The sequence below is a fragment of the Callionymus lyra genome, chromosome 9 (genome assembly GCF_982586985.1).
Source record: "Callionymus lyra chromosome 9, fCalLyr1.hap1.1, whole genome shotgun sequence".
Lineage (NCBI taxonomy): Eukaryota > Metazoa > Chordata > Actinopteri > Syngnathiformes > Callionymidae > Callionymus > Callionymus lyra.
This window is the reverse complement of record NC_141826.1, coordinates 20,596,705-20,613,665: the sequence shown is the minus strand read 5'-3', so window position 1 is coordinate 20,613,665 and position 16,961 is coordinate 20,596,705. Positions and strand designations below refer to the sequence as shown.

Here is a 16,961-nt window from a genome sequence, read left to right as displayed (position 1 = left end):
CCTTCATCCGTCTGACAGGCGTCGTCGATCATCGCTTCCTCTGAGAATATCAGACGCGGCTTCTATTAATGTCCCTAAAAGTTTATTCCTTCATAACTGTTATTGGATTTCCTGACGATCGGAGTGAAGACATGAGTGCTCGGCTTTTATATCCAATCTCAGATGAAATAACATCGCAGCGGCAGCTTCATGTCAGAGATTTTTAAACATGATTTTAAATACGATTTGTATTTCCTTCCTTAAGCCTGGAGGGGAAGATATCCTCCAGTTGAGGAAACATCTTGATAAGAAATTAGAACATGACTGTAGATAAGAGATTTTAGAGATGCTAAAATATGAACTCTAGACGATACCAGTGACCAGTAAGTCCCTCATCATGACAAAGTTATTACTTTATAAACTTCTCCCCTGTCTGAAATCTGGGTGAACAAGAGGTTACGAGAGTCCAATATGATGCAATAATGGCTTCACTACTCCTCCAGCAAGCTGCAATCACCCCCGCTTTGTTTATACAACGAGTCCCGTGGAGGTGGAGACTACAGGGATTGATGACGTGCAATAACAAACTTTGACGTTTGACCAATCACAGCAGAGTGGGTGTGGTTATGGTAAACAATATTTCATCTCCAGTAAAAAAGTGTTTTCAGTGGGCGGGGCTTAAGAGCATTTTCTAATGTCAATATTTAAATAAAAAGAGAGTTTTGTGGAAACAGACACTGATGATACAATAGAGTCCAACATCTATTTAAGACACACTTAAATAAACACATTAGTTGAACTCTAAGTAAAAATGAAATCTTCGAAAAGACGATTCTTGTGAAGTGATGTGTTGATGAAGCTTCATGAAACAGTGTTTTTTAGAGGTCAGTAGGTGACGCCATCTATTGGACTCTGAAAATATTGACACTGCTTCATGAAGCTTCATCAGACTCTAGTGTTCACCAGCATCGCCTAATGTCTTGCAAAATTTATAAAATTCCCACAAGGAAAGTATAAATAAAATAAATCTGATTTCATTTCAGCCAGATTTCTACGGTTTCCTTCTAAATCCGTAGCATTATGTTGTGATGGGTGTGGAAGGTTTTATGAAACAGATGATGAAGCTTCGTGACACACTGTCCTCACTTTAAAAACCACTAGATGGCACTCTCTGCTCTATAATCTGAGCCTATAATTGAATTCTCCTGATGATGCATGAATCTGAATGATGGAGTCGTTGTCATCCCACTCATGACACCACTTGCAGCCGGATAAAAAGCTTCATTGCTGTCATTCAACAAGAGATTGTGTATATTTCTCTTAAAAGTTTGATCAAGAAAAGATAAAGTTGAGGATTTAGTGGAACTATTTTCCAAAGACAGTTCACCTTCAAGGACGAGCGATAAAAAGCTGCAGCTCACAGAAGCCGTGGAGGACACTCCAGCGGACTCGGCACCATTACGTCCTAAAACAACCTACTCACCGTCACGTCCGACGCTGAAGGACACAGAAGCAATTTTCTCTTCTCTACCGGGCTTTCAGCTCTCTCTCCTGAATCGCCCTCGCCGTTCGAGGACTGAAAAAAAAAAGCCCGGCTGAAGGGGTCAATCGTGGTGATCGACTAAAAGAGAATCAGATCTTCACCCTCGTAACTGTCTGACCTTGAGCTCCGACAGACCTCCCGAACCATCGGCCATTATTGCCGCGTCACATTCGTTTCTTTTCCGTGACTGGTTTTTTTTTCCACCCGTCCGTCTTGCTGGACCACCTCTGTGCCGGGCCCGGGGCGGCAGCTGATAAAGATGGTGGCTGCTGTGAGGCTTGAAGGCTTGAAGACTTCACGGTCCACAGCAGCGGGACGTCTGGGGATGGATGACTGATGAGGGCGAGGGACAAAGAGTCCTTGAGCTGCCTCTCTTTTCGTCTCTCTTTTCTGGCTCCTTCACTCTCTCTTTCTTTACACGGTGCCGAACAAATGCTTCTACTTTCTGTTGAAACTCCAAATGTAATCTTACACTATTGCTGGGAGCAAAACACACAGTCGCATCAACAACTTTATCTATAATTACTACTTCAAGCAAAGAGCACTCAGTGTCTATCCATTCTTCTCCTCCCGGCCAAGGTCATTTCAAGGACTTTCTCAGAACAGGGATACCCTGGATATTGATTGGCCCTGATATCGTTATCGACTGGGCTTTGTCTACAGCAACAGTTTTTGCGCCACGGATATTCTTGGATCGACATTCAGTGAAAAAATAAACCGTATAGAGTTTGTGTTTGACTTCTTTTCAGTAGTTTACAGGTTATTTCTTTTTTAAATAAACTTGACTTAAACAAGCATATTGACGTGTCAACAGCCACAAGCTAATTTTACTTTTTTTGAAAACAAAGCACATTTTATAATTATATAATTAATAATACAAATTGTTATTCTTTCTGTGAGGCACGGTGACAAATGCCTCACAAATCCATACTGATCCCCGGACCGGGGGTATGGGAACCAAGTATATGGGTGTCTATCTTAATAAGACAAGGGCCCAATGGGTGTGGCTCAAACTAATTTTATATTTAACTGTCTCTAGTATCAATTTCCCATCAAATTCCATTCCTTTAGGAAAGTTCCAGGGAGGTCGTTCACTGTGACCCAGAGACAACATAAGGGATACCACAAACACATTTGTATTCATGCCACCGGGTCACCTTGAACCAGAGATAACACAAGGGTGAATCACCGGCATCTTTATAGGTCAGGATATCATTATGGATATAGTCTATTTTCATGTCTAAACAAGAAGGATCTGTCTCGCCTGCAGTTAATACAAAACCCTGCAGCAAGAATTCTGATCCGCTCTAGTAGAAGAACTCACATTTCTCCGATCCTTAAAACTCTTCACTAGCTGCCAGTTTCTTTCAGGATCAACTTTAAAATGATGGTTCTTACTTTCAGATCTATTCATGGTCAGACCTTCCATCAGTGATCTGATCCAGCCTTCCACCCCAGCTCGGGCTCTGAGGTCTGTGGATCAGAATCTACTGATGGTTCCTGAACACGCTTCAGGACCAGAGGAGAGAAATCCTTCCAGACTGTTGCTCCTAAATTTTTGAACGATCTTCCTCTGTGTTTGATGATCTACTGACTCCTTCAAGAAACATCTCAAGACATTTTTTACTTGTGCTTTTCCCTTATTTTCAGGGACTCCTGTGTTTTTCTTATGTAAGTAAGTAAGTAAGTAAGTAATATTTATTTATATAGCGCTTTTCGAGACCAGGGTCACAAAGCGCTTAGACAATCAAAACAATACTCAAAAAAGTACATACTGTCTTGATCTTTTTGAGTTTTTTAAATTTGTAGCTATTTTTTAATATGTGTTGCTTGTAATTGTTAAAGATCCTTGTGAACCTGGTCTAGAAAGACCATTTAAAAATAACTACTACTTACTTACTTACTTTTGACCAAACCATCCGGTGGGCCACATAAAATGAATTGTCAAAGGTGCCCATGACAAATCACGACCAACAAAGGGTCTTGGATTCTCCTAATGTCACCCTTCCAATCGGGCCAACACATTGGTCCTGGAGAAACTATCTAGGCACCCTGCTGGCTCAATGACTAACAAGCCCATCGATCCACATAGTGTTTGGCATGTCCTTGTAAATCTTACACTTCATCTCACCTAAAACCCTTCTGTTCTCCAGGGTTCATCTTCTCAAAGTACTCTGTGTCCATCTGGTTTCACCAGAGCACCGGCTCAAATAGGCCATTTCACACAAATAAACACAGATTTAGCAGCGGAATCGCCCGCAGTACCAAACCCGCCTTCGCTCGTGAGTCGGGGACCGACTGCTATCTACAGAATTAAGGACTGAACATTTTGTTCTCCTTCTCAAATACCCGGCAGACGCCCAGACGAAGCTCCCAGGACTGAAGATATTTCAGACACTTTAATGTGCCAGTCTTTCATAAGACTACACAAAGTCCAGTCCAACAAATGACCGGGCCGAGCAACTTTTTGTCTTGATCTGTTTCCAGTTCCTCTGCTCGTTAAAAACTGTGTCCGACCTCAAACGTCCTCCCGGAGCTCTGACGAGAATAAAGTTTAAAGTTTATTTTAAGCCTTTTAATCTGGTTACAGAGCAGCTTTTATCAACATGAAGTTTAGAGTTTAATTCTCTTTAACCCAAAAACCACATAAGGTAAGGTAAGGTAAAACTTTATTGATCCCTCAGGATCAAAAACCACATACTTACACTGGTAGGTAGGATCATAAATTTGCAATACATTATGACGCAGTTTTATATCTGAAATATGATAATAATCTGTCAATTAAGATTATGATGTACTTGATTGTACAAGAATAAATATTTTAAAACTGGCACGTTGTGTGTGTTAATCCAAATAATCCACTTGAACTTGAACTTTTCGCCAGCTCTATTCTATTATCTTATTTGTCCAACAATTTAACTGATATACTCCTGCTATCCTTCAGAATAAAAGCCTGTAGACTAAACACTACCACATTTACACTTCTAAGAAATATAAGCATTATTTTGAATGCCAAATGTATATAAATGAAAGAAAGAAATTACATTACATTACACAAACGTTGCAAGAAAAACTAACGATTCCGAGTTATTTTCTGAATAGAACACGTTCTAGTGTGTGATGTGTAATTTGTGATTATGTGGGTGGATCATGATGTGTTTTAAAAGTAGTTCTTGAGCCAAAAAAGAAGGGAAATCCTGAAATCTGTCAGGCTTTACCAGAAAGCCAATATCTGCCAATCTGATGTTTAAATGAGCTAATGGCTACAGACAGGATTAATCGAGTTGTTGACTGGATTATCTTGTTTTAGTTCAACATTTTCTTCCAAAGTCAGAGTCGGGAAATTATTGGGTTTTCTCAGCTGTCAAGGTGTCGTGTAAACATCTTTGTAATCGATGAAACTACACAACAAAACAATTTATTTGTCTTGCCTCAGTAGGTCTCAAACGGAAGAAGTGCAGTCGAGAGCAAAACTATGACTCACGGGTCAATGTTTAGATCTGATCTATTGAACAATCATGTTTTTTTCATGTATAAGTTCTACTGAAAAACCAAAAAGTCGTATCTCTAGCCTTTCCTGATCAATGTTAATATCCTGTTTGTCTAATTGAATCGACCTTTCTACACCTGAATCTGAAGTTTGACATTTATATATAAAAAAAAAACTACTTCTTGGGCTCCTTCATTAAGGGAAGAGTAGGTTGTATTTCTTTCAATGGCAACAAACCGATAATTAAGTCGACCAGCTACGGTTCAGGAGATAAAACTCTTTGAAGACTAAATTACAAACGCACAGCGAAGATTAGCGCCTCAGCTAAAATCTCCCGAGTAACGTGTAAGACATGATAAAGGTCAACACAGAATTGAAAAATAGGAAATCCCCACGGAAAAGTGAGAGTTCTGTTAGAAGTGGAGAAAAACAAGACGTTCCCTGAAGCCATCCACTGTAGACAGCATGGATTTGGTCCCACGGAGACAGTTTCCTGCGGCCCCGAGGCTAAGTAACTCCAAATGAGTTTGTGCATGATACTCCGAAAAGTTTTCACCACGTCAGGATGCAAAAAAAGAAGAGCAAAAAAGAAAAAAAAACACTATTTTGCTGTGGCTGCAGGGAGTTTTGCTGTGTGAAGTGGAATCTGTAACCGGGTGCACGTAGAGAGTTTATAGATGATTTGTGGAGAATTCATCTGTTTTCAAGGTTTTTGAAAAGTCGTCCCGCCACGAATAGTTAGACGTCACGCACCAGATATTTAAGACCTGATGTGATGGATGGCAGCATCACCCTCATGCGGGGAAGAAGAATGGAGTTGTGTTCTCGACGTCCTTGTCGAAGGTCTTTTACTGCAGTCTGCGAGAAAAAAACAACAAAAAAAGTAGGTAAACAAGACATGAAATCTGGATCTAAACGGAGCGTCCAAGGAAAACAGCCAAGCAGCGTCTCAGCGGTGGAGCGACAGTTAGCTTTTCTTGGCAGTTTGAAACGAAAACAAGGGGTAATAACTTATAAAAATACTTACAACCCATTATTGTCAGTGTAACGGAAGTTCTACTTTCTATCAACTCGATAAACTAGCTAGCAGCAGCTTCCTGATTGGCTGGTTTGTAACTGCGAGTAATATAGCCAGGATGCTTCCACATCAAGCTCAAAGTAAGCTACTATTTTACATTATGAGAAAAACAATTCAGTAAAGATAAATGTTTCAAATGTACAATGAATATCTGACAACCCGTGGCGTAGGTTTATAGTAATATAGAGTGGAAATGAAAATAATGAATGGCTTGAAAATATCACCCGAGGAAACAAACTATAAACATTTATATGACGTACGAAACGTTCATGCTCACCAAGAGCCCGAACCGAATTCAAAATGAAACGACGCCGCACATGCTAATGAGCTATCGCGGCTCATGCATAATACATGAATGTCGCGCATGTTCGCCGACGTGAAAAAGCCTTGAGATATTGACTCGTGTGTCGAGCGCGCTAAAGACGTATGTGGCGGCATGTTGTTCCTCCGTGTAGATCGTGAACCGGGGAACCCGATCCGTCGTGATGTCGACGGTCCAATCTCAATTAGCATTCAGCAGGGAGTTCAACGTTCCGACTGTGGACCAGAGAGTATTGAACCGAGCGCCAGAGAGCGAGTGTGAATGAAAATCATCTTCACAGCTGAACATCGCTGCGTCTGCTGTCAATCAAGATGTCAGCAAAACCAGCAACAAGACAATGATACAGAAAGAACAATTTGCATTTTATACTTTAACTGTAGCTGAATTGCTGCTCACAACAAAATAACCGTTCCCTAAGATATACTTATCACATATATATGTGTATATTTATTCATCTCTCACTTGTTTACCTCGGCTTCTTGACTCTATAAAAAAAATTGTTGCAGTTAAAAGGGCCACAATAAAAACTGTGATGGTCACAAGGGACCGTCAAGCTGTAAGAAAATGTGAAAATGGAAATGAATATAAAGTAAATATCAGGATTACTAAAAAGAACTATTGGAAAACCATTTAATCAAGACATACATTCACATTTTTCTCTATTCATTTAAGGTAAAAAAAATAATGAAAACAAGTTCAAAATTCAAAGAGCAAAACATTTTAAAAGACTTTTAATTGAGGTGAACAAACTACCTGCACATGAAAAATGGGTGAAAAACTGCTTGATATAAAATACTTCAAGCTTTGACATGACATCACCATCAATTACTATCCTTTTTTTCCAAGTCTGACAAAAAGCCGTCTCAAGGCATTTGATACCAAGTCCAAGAGAAAGTCAGAGAAAGAGAAAATAAAACGTTTAATTTCTGTGGTAATAATTATTATGGTAAGATGTTTTATTACATGTGACTCTCAGCTTGTCAAGATACTATTTCAAGTTTACCTAAAGATAAAGCAGACACAAAAAGTATATCTTGTCCTCAGTTTTATGGTGAGATGTATTTTTTGCACTAAAAGGATTTTGCAGGTCGTATGTTTCACCTGTAGATTGGTCTGTGAAAAAAAATAATGTCGACCAATAACTCAAAGTCCACCCTGTCTTCACTCTCTTCATCGCCTCCTCCTGACTCATTTTATAAGAACCTGATCAGTGCGTTCAAATGGTTTAAGCCGTTGAAGAATCCAGGTACTTTTAAAAGAGAAAAAACATTTCACCGTCTCACTCCCCCCTCCGTGGCGGAGTAAGTTTTTAAGACTCATTTCAAATCCAGTGTCCGAGAGGAGACACGGGAGGTCCAGATCTCATTAAAATCAATTCTCTCTCCTCCGGGTCGAGAGCGAGTTCAGGGTTTCGGTCGCTAAAGCGTTGGCTGCTTTCCAGCCACTGAGCTGGAAAGAAGAGTTTAAGGCCCCCGGAGCTGGAACACACATCCAGCGAGTGTGAAAGTGAAAGTACACTCTGCAGGAAACTCTCAACACTCTGGTTGACACTGGTGATTAGTCTCTGCCGCTTGTTTATTTAAACTCTTGGCCCTCCAAAGTGCTGCCGACTCAAATAGAGCTTTTGATTTGCTCGCCAAGAAAGAGGAGTTTTCTTTCCATGCATCTAAACGCGCATCTTCTCTGCCGACTCAGGGGCCACCAAAGACATGGGCAAGATGCTGGGCGGCGAGGAGGAGAAGGATCCCGACGCCGCCAAGAAGGAGGAGGAGCGACAAGAGGCGCTGAGGCAACAGGAGGAGGAGAGGAAGGCCAAGTACGCAAAGATGGAAGCCGAGAGAGAAAACATCCGACAGGGCATCAGAGATAAGGTGAGGGTGCTCATGGGGAGGAAATCTGTGTCGACATTTGCATGCAGTGGATTAAAGCGAGTCTTCATTTTCAATATGCATTTCATTTTAAGCATTGTAGGAAAAGACTGTGGCGAGTAATGATGTCACATTAAGACCTCAGATAAGAAATATTTGTATTAATAGTCAAAAAGTACAACTGTGCCTTATCTGAAGAGTCTTTCTCCAAACCACTTTGTTGTGCCAGGAATTCCCAAAAGCCGGCATGGGGGCCATTTTGTGGCCAGTTGTTGGATTTCTTGAGCCAGATTAAAAACATTTATACCTTATCCAACATTAGATATCTCTGCTATTCACTTATGCTTTTCAAAACCAGCCATTTACACTTAAATCATTATTTAAAATGTGCAATTAATCACAATTAATCCTGAATTAATTATTATAATCGACCAAAAGGAAAAAGTTAGAGAAATGTGTTATTGGCAGCTGTAGGAAATGTTGTAAATCTAAAGAAATGGATGAATATAGAGAATATAGACAGGAAACATTTTTTAAATGGTATAAATCGGAAATACTGGAGCATCTCTGCAATACGTCAAAAAAAATTTAGTTTGATTTTTTTCTTGTCCAAAAATGCTTTTGTGGGTTAGATTTTGGTGTAATTCCATTTGGAGTAAAGAATGTTTAGAACATTACTTTTTTTCTCATTTAAAACATTATTTATATCTTGAAAAAAGTCAACTTTCATATGACAATATTGTTTCCTAGAATGCTTCATTGCTAACGTCACTAGTGATGCAGTGGTTAGCATTGTTCGTTTTTTGTTTTTTTTAAGCTGAGGTGTCCACTGTCTCAAGCATTTACTACATTCAGGATATCTGCATTAAAATGTATTAGATTATTTTAAAATAAATATAAATTATCCTTTGTTTTCTGGAGCTTCAGCACTTGCCAAACAGGAACATGTTTTCGTATGATTCATTCTTGTTCCTCTGAAGAACCAGGAAGCCTCACGGTCTGCAGTGTACGGACACTTCCTGGTCTGTTAGACGTCTGAACGCAGCTTTAATCACCGGTCGTGAATTTTTAATGCCTCTGGTTAGACGATCAAAGCATCTGCAGCTGGAGGTGACATTTCAACCCGACGTGGTTCGTCCGGAATGTTTTCCTTCTGCTCCCTCCGAGGTCTCGACACTCTCTCTCTCTCTAGATGAAGACAATGATGCTGAACTCAAAGCTTCTTCAGCGACGAAGGACGAGAAAGTGGGAAGAAAGTGTTTGATTATGGTGAGAGGAGACTGACTAAGCGGGGCTGACGCGAGTCTTTCGTTTCCTACGGAACAAACTCCGAGAGGGAGAGTGAGAGAGACGAGGCGGCTCGATGGGAAACAAACGAGCAGAAGGAGATCTGGAGCAGAAATCCATCAAACAAACCCGGATTGTAGATTTTGAATCTAATCAAAGCCTTCATCTGAGAGATACAATTAAAGACTAATTCAAAACATTCTTCATTAGTAATACGGTCTTTAATAACTCTCGTGTTTCTTGTCATAAGATTATGAAAATCCCAACGAAGGTACAAGTTAAAGGTGATTAATTTGTATGGATTTTAAACGGGGCTCTTGCTGAACCTAGAGGTGGTACCGGGCGACCCGTGACATAGGAAGGAAGCCATAGACTCCATCAAGACCAGAGGGACTACTTTGAAGTGGTTCCAGTGATGAAGGTGATCCAGGTGTTGATGGTTGGTGGGGGTTCGCCGGGGCTAGTGTGTAGTAGGTGGTGGCAGGCGGACAGAGGTACTGTTGCCTAGACAGAGTTTGACACAGTCGTGACAAAAAAACATCGTCAGCAGCAGAGGTATGGAATAGCGGGGGTGTTTTGGATAGTCGTGGTGCTTTTCTACTACACAGATCCAGCTCTACTCGACTCTACTCTGTTGTGTTTCTGCTGCATACTCGCGGTGGGCGGGTCCTGGTAACATAGCTTCATGAAAATTTAAGGCGATAGTTTACTTACCAAACCACAAAAGGGTCTTGACCTCGTCCTTAGACCATGGAATAACTTTTCAGACTCACATAGTTCTTTTTAGGCGGATTTATTTCGTGTGGGGGCACACGGCGGTTAGCACGACATAGACTCACAGCAAGAAGGTTGCAGATTCACTTCCCAGTTGGGGGAGATGACTTTATGTGAAGAGTTTGTATGTTCACCCCGTGTTGCTCGGGTTTACTCCGGTTTCTTCCCACAGTCCAAAAACATAGAGGTTCATTGGGGAACTTGGGGAAATTGTCCGTAGGTATGAGTGTGTACTTGAATAGTTGTATGTCTTTGTGTGCCCTGCGGCAGACTGGCGTCCTGTCCAGGGTGTCCCCTGCCTCTTGCTCGAAGAAACTGGGATAGGCTCCAGTCCCTTGCAACCCTTATAAGTATGGATTCTCTCTTGTGTTTCGAGTCCCACTGCTGACCCTTCAGTGACATCACTCTCCGACCAATCAGTGGCCAGCAGTTGTGAACATAACCTTTTAAGAACCAACTCAGCTTGCTAGGTTACAAAGCGGAGCAGGTGGAAACACAAAAAAGTGGGTGGAGTGGAGTGAAGTAGGGCTACTGGAAAAGGGTTACCTAGGTAGGGTCAACCTGATGCGTTTGAAGGAAAGACTTTAAAAGTTTCTGCTGAGCCACGATGGTCAGAATGGGGCTGAAAATACTGAGAGAAGAAGACTCTTGTCAGAGGGATAGAAGACAAGTTGCAGGGGAGAACAAAACAAGTCATCAGTGGGTGTACTTTGTAGAATGCGTGTTCAACTCGGTTGACTGTTGAGGTCCAGAGACCTTGTCTCAACTGACGTTCATCACCTTCTCCCAACAGTACGGCATCAAGAAGAAGGAGGAGAAGGAGGCGGAGGCGGCGGCGGCGATGGAGCAGGCGTCCGAGGGCAGCCTGACTCGTCCAAAGAAAGCCGTTCCCACGGGCTGCGGCGACGAGGAGGAAGAGGAGAGCATCGTGGACACGGTCATGAAGTTCATCCCGGCCCCGCTCATGGATATGTTCAATAAAAAGTAACAAAATGTTCGAGCGAGATCAACGTTTTCGCCCGAAAAGACCCCGCTCCCCACCCCCCGACCTCGACTCACCCCTCACCCTCCATCCTGATCGTGCCGGATCTGCACGTCATTTCATTCCTGATTCAAATTAGATTTGATCTTCGGAGAGTTGTTATAATCTCACGGATCATCTACTCAGATAATCCCGCAATTATAACCTCGTTTAAAAAAGAAAAAGTCATCAAGACACCCAGAGAGCGCGTCTTTGACTTCAAGGCCAATCTGATCTGCTGCTGATCTCACCATCATCCACCCTTTTGCTTTCTCTGTAAATAGTCTGGGGTTGTAGTAAATATATAAATATATACGAGTGAAATATGACATATAACAAGAGTATAAGCCATATTTTTAAAGAAAACGATCCAAATCATATCAAGAATTTTGGTTTTGTTATCTTTGATACACGCGGTGTATATACGAACATTTTATTTATCTGTTGTGAGGAGTCACGTCCATCAGCTGTCTCTTATGTTGGCTTCGTGATTGTCCGACCGTGCAGAAGCGTATCCCATTTATTCGAGAAGTTTTCAGGTTGTTTTTACGCTGAATTTTAAAAAGCTACTGAAATGCTATTGCTCAAAAAATGCTATGAAGGTTGAACACATTAAAACCACTTGATTTATATGATTTAATTTCTTTATTGTATTACTTTATTTTCATTATATTTTATTACATTTTATGAGGATCTTAAAAGTTTTCAATCGTTCAGTTCAAACTATTTAAACAATCAGCGATGCTAACACTTCGCTTGATGCTAACAATTAACCAACAATGAAGCTAATTGAATTAGCATTGCTATCTTTTCAGTGGCAGAATGTATATACTTTTGAAAAACTTGACCTGTAAATGCCGTACGCTTCCAAAAAAAACAGTCGCTGGTACAAACAACTGAACAATTCTATATTTTTAACACTATAATTTCGAAGCATGCAGTTAAATAACGTGCGGTGACTCATCATTCATCCTCGTGACGCTAAATATGTTCAATATTTGAGGCAATAACCTGTTTTCCATTTTTACCTGTCCATGTACAGTGAAAGACAAAGATTGACGTTCGTGTCTAAAATGTTCTTCCACGAGGAGAAAAGTATCTCCAACTGACCAAATGTCGTTTGGAGAATAATTTAAAGTGATAGTTTACACGTTCGACCGTTGAGTTGCTAACTCTACCCTTCACGACTTTCAAACGCCAACAGCGGAGAAATTGAATCAAGCTAGCTCACGACGTAACTGAATCATTTGAAATTATTAAGTCTTTTGAAATTGACAGAATTTTTATCGCAAGTAATTAATTCAAATGTCAAAAACACAATTATTTTTGAAAACTATATTTTAGCAAAGAAATGTTAAAATAAAAAGCTGATAAATGTTTTGCTAGCTAGCTTGCTTGCTAGCTCAGCATTTACATATTCAGGTAGATTACTTTGGCATTTTGAATTTAGCTTAGCAAATTGCGCTGAAACTCTGTGAGGATATGCTAGCATTAGCTAAGCTATATATTTTTGATAGCAACTTTAATTATAATTGCAACAATGGGGATTGTTGAGCAGTTTCAATGAATATCGAAATGGCTAATGTCATTTGAAATGCTAACACATTAGCATTGTTATATTGGTTACACAAAACATGATCCGGAAATTGAACCAAGAATTTTGGGGTATTTCGGATTGCCGTCTTCCCATAAATAGTTGTGGTGAAATTTGAAAGTCATGAAGTGTGCAGAAGCATGTTTTCATCGAGGTCGTTGATTTTTATTTATGTCATAGTTTTTACCATTTTTGTACACAAAGAAAAACGATACAACTTCACAGACACTTGTGAGCAGACAGTGGCAATAGTGCAATATAATGTTGGATATGAAGTTTATTCCCCTGAACCCCCGAGTCCGTCAGTTCCCCTGATGGGAGTCACGTCCCGAATCAGCAACGACAGACAATCTACATTCCTGTGTGTTGAGATTATTCCCAGTAACGTGCTTCTCTGTGGTGAAGCCTTTGTCGGTCCAACTAACAAAAAAACAACAAAAAAACATTTAAAAAAAAAAGGGGGAAGGTGGGACGATTTGTTGCGTGTCTTAAAAGTCTCTCATTTAAAATGTCGAGCACAGACGGTGTTCGGAATCACAGTCAGCAGGGTTTACGTGACATCACAAATGTATTGAAATAACGAGGGAATTCCAAGGTTCCTTAAATGTTTACTGAGTCCAGATTTACATTAAAATGGCACAACATGGTCTAATGAGGATAAACTCGCCTTTTTACTTTAATTTCCTTTTACTGTCTTTTGTAATAGAAACATTCCAAATGATTCTAACATTCCACTAGACTTCCCTGGCAACATGGAAACTTGTTGTATCATGGATTCTAAAGAATCTACAAACATATTGTGGATTTGAGTAAAAAGCAGGATGTCGTACACTAGTTTTAATGTTACTAGATGCTAGCTAGATGCTAACGCACAATGCCATGGTAGCGCCATCTTATGAAATCAATTGTGCTTTTAGAAAAAGGCTTGTCTTCCGCGTTCGACGCTTTACTAATACTAAATTAATTCACTAACAATCGATGTTTTATCCGTTTAGATTATTAGGGGTTAAAAGGTTTAGATTAACGTTGAAACCCGACGTAATAATGAACTGCCTTTGTCGCAGCTACGTGCCGACAAGAGCTTCCATCGACATCGCCCCGGCCAGTTAGCTCCGACGCAAACATCGTGTCATTGCGTAAGGCTCTGGTTACGGGGAACACATTTGAAAATTAGCCTCACTTCCTGCTTGTTCCCTACGTCTTCTGGAGCACCTATCTGCTCAAATTAGACATTATCTTGTTGTTTTTTCATCCTCCACCTAATTCCACTTGTTGTCTCCTGCACCTGTGTGCCCTCTGGTTCACCCTTCTACCACGGTTCACACTGGCATAAGCCGTTTTACCCACAAGGCCCTCTGGCTACCAAGGCAATGCAACCCAGTCATTCCTCCCCGTCTCTAATCAATCAGCTTAATTGCGGATCTTTCACCACAGACCCCCAAAACCTCCTGCCAATCCCCCTCGAACTTGCCAAATCAGAGTTCCTTCTGCCGCTTCCTCCCTTTACCCCATTGCCAGCCATTACATACACACCAGTCCAACCAATCAAGGCGAGAAATCCATCTGGTGTAGCCTCGTCCTCCTTGAATCTCCGTCCTTAACCATCCGCTAATCTCTTCCTCTCTTCCTCCAGGCAAGTCCTTTCTCTTGCTCTCTCTCTTTTGCTCAGACACTGCCATCCTTCGTGATACTGCTACTGTACTTTGGGTCCACTGTGACCGAACGACTGCCCCCTTCCTAGTTAGCGGATGGTTGTCCTGCTAGCATTGTCTTCCTTGTATTAGACAAATGTTTTATGTGCTAAAATTCAAATATATTCACTCAGTCATCTGACCTTCAAGCATGTTCCTCAAATGTAAACTGCCTTGGCTGGAATGTTGTCAAAAGTAGCAACCGTCGGTGCATTTCTTCACATCCACGAAAACCTTCCCTGGTCACTGATTCGATCAAGCCAAAGAGTCGTCATTCTTTTTTTTTCTGTTAACTATCGTTTAGAAATCCTCAGGTACTGAAGATTTACTTTTGAGTCTTTTCACAGTTCTCTCGCCTTATGGAAGGATTAATTTGCACACTAGAGTTCAGGTGGGTAGAGGTTGGCAACAGCGATCGCTGCTAATTTGAGGTGAGACACAATTGGGTGGAGGGTGGTTGGCTTTTTAAAGCTGCCTGGATAGTTGAGGTTATTGGCTTGTCTTCCAAAATCACAAATTGGTCTTTGAACAGCCTGATCATGTGTCATACTTAGTTGCATACTTGGATAAACCTTAGTACTGCAGATGGCCAAATGTAAGCCCTGCAACAGAGATGGTAGGCAACATAGTACCCTACATGTTTACACAGGATATGAAAGGGACAACACGGTAGTACCCTGGCAGGTTGAAAGTTACCTTTATCCAGGTTTAAAGCAAACAACTTGCCTTCCACATAGATGCCTGTTGGGCCTTTTTTTCCAGTGTCGACATCACTTGTCTTAGTACACCTTAAAGTCTTTCATGCGGATGAAGAAACTTGTGATGAAACAGTTGCATCGCATGCGCCTCGCGAATACCACCGCCTGCTTCCCTAGTATCCTGGCAATAGATTCAATTCACACATCGATCAAAGCCAAAAAAGAGGTCAACTTTACAAGGTGCCGTCCGGTCCTTTGGTGAAAAGATGGACATTCCTTGCCCTCGTCTCTGAAGTTCGTCTCCTTAGGGCGAGCAGACGAGACTAGGTAGAGGGACGTTCCTCTTTAATACTAGTCCATCTTCAATACCTACCTTCCCCGTCTTTGTCCGTCACCATCGGCGTCTCAATATTCTTTTCTTAACTTTAGGTAGAGTTCCACAGCTCATCATCCCGTCGATCTATTGTGCTCAAAACCACTGCCTGAAACCCACTGCCGAAGTCGTGATCAATATTTAGTACGAGCAAACTTCATTCCAGCCAATCACGAAAAACTGCCTGAACTTTGTGGATATTTGATGTGATTGAATGTAACCGTCAACTCTGTTTCCTGTCGTCGTTGAGAAGATACTCTCGTGTGGTGTTTCCGTTCTCGTCGACGTCTTTTTGGTGATTTTTTTGTATGAAGAAGATAAAATCGGTGAATTTGTTTTGTACGGCAAAATCTTCTCACCTTTCTCCCCTCCCTGCTCTCCCACCTCTCTCTCTCTCTGTTGACAAAAGTGTATGCATGCTCCGTGGTGTGCGACGTAGGCAAGGTTGTGGATATTAGCGTCTCGTGTCCTGTCTGTGTTACCACCCGTTAGCCTCACTGCATGCCGATTTAGACCGATATTTGTAACTTTCCTGCAAAAATGGAATCACCGCACACTCTGAGAATAAAGTGATTTCATATAGTTTGGCGTTCGTGTCTTGTGTCGGGATCTCAAGTCGGATCAAAGCTCGGTATTTGCACGAGAGCTTGAGGAGGTTATTGAAGACGGGGAAGTCTCCGCCTCTTCACTTCGACCCCGCAATAAAACCTTCAGCAACTCCACTGGGTTTGCTTCTCCCACAACTGTGTTTGTGCCTCTGAGGGGGGTTTAAGAAATAAGAGAACACAGACTTCAACAGAAGCCACGATTTGAATGCTGATTGAGGGTTTCTGTAAATGTCGGCTCTTCAAATATCAACCGGCTCTCACAGCGATGCTGCAGCGCAGACGTGGCATTTGGAAAAATACACCATAAATAAAACATATTCCTGCTTTGAAGGCAGCAGCTCTGTTTCAATTTAAAACAATGTTTGTATATCAACCTTCTCTGGTAACAAGGAAACATATGTAAGATCCAAGAGTTTTTTTTGTCAAGTACAGAATTAAATGATCTATATTTTAATTAATTAATAATTGTGACACATTATTTTCCTTTTTTCCCCTAAATTAAATTCCTCAATTACATTTTTTTATGTGACATTTTAATATTATTTATTGACTTTTTATTGATTTATACAAATATATAAAATATAATAAAGTCTATCTTATCTCATTTAATCTAATTATATATTTGTGTAAAACAA

The 16,961-nt window shown here is 40.9% G+C and overlaps 1 protein-coding gene across 1 annotated transcript in view; it reads left to right on the top strand.

The window, feature by feature from the left end:
• cplx1 (complexin 1) overlaps positions 1 to 16,300 on the top strand; it is a 46,229-nt gene extending 29,929 nt beyond the window's left edge. The window contains exons 2-3 of the mRNA XM_087799121.1: positions 8,108 to 8,283; positions 11,135 to 16,300. Coding sequence (XP_087655247.1) covers positions 8,108 to 8,283; positions 11,135 to 11,329 — 371 coding nt within the window. The 3' untranslated portion in view covers positions 11,330 to 16,300. The remainder of the gene's footprint in view (positions 1 to 8,107; positions 8,284 to 11,134) is intronic.
• Positions 16,301 to 16,961: the final 661 nt, after the last annotated feature.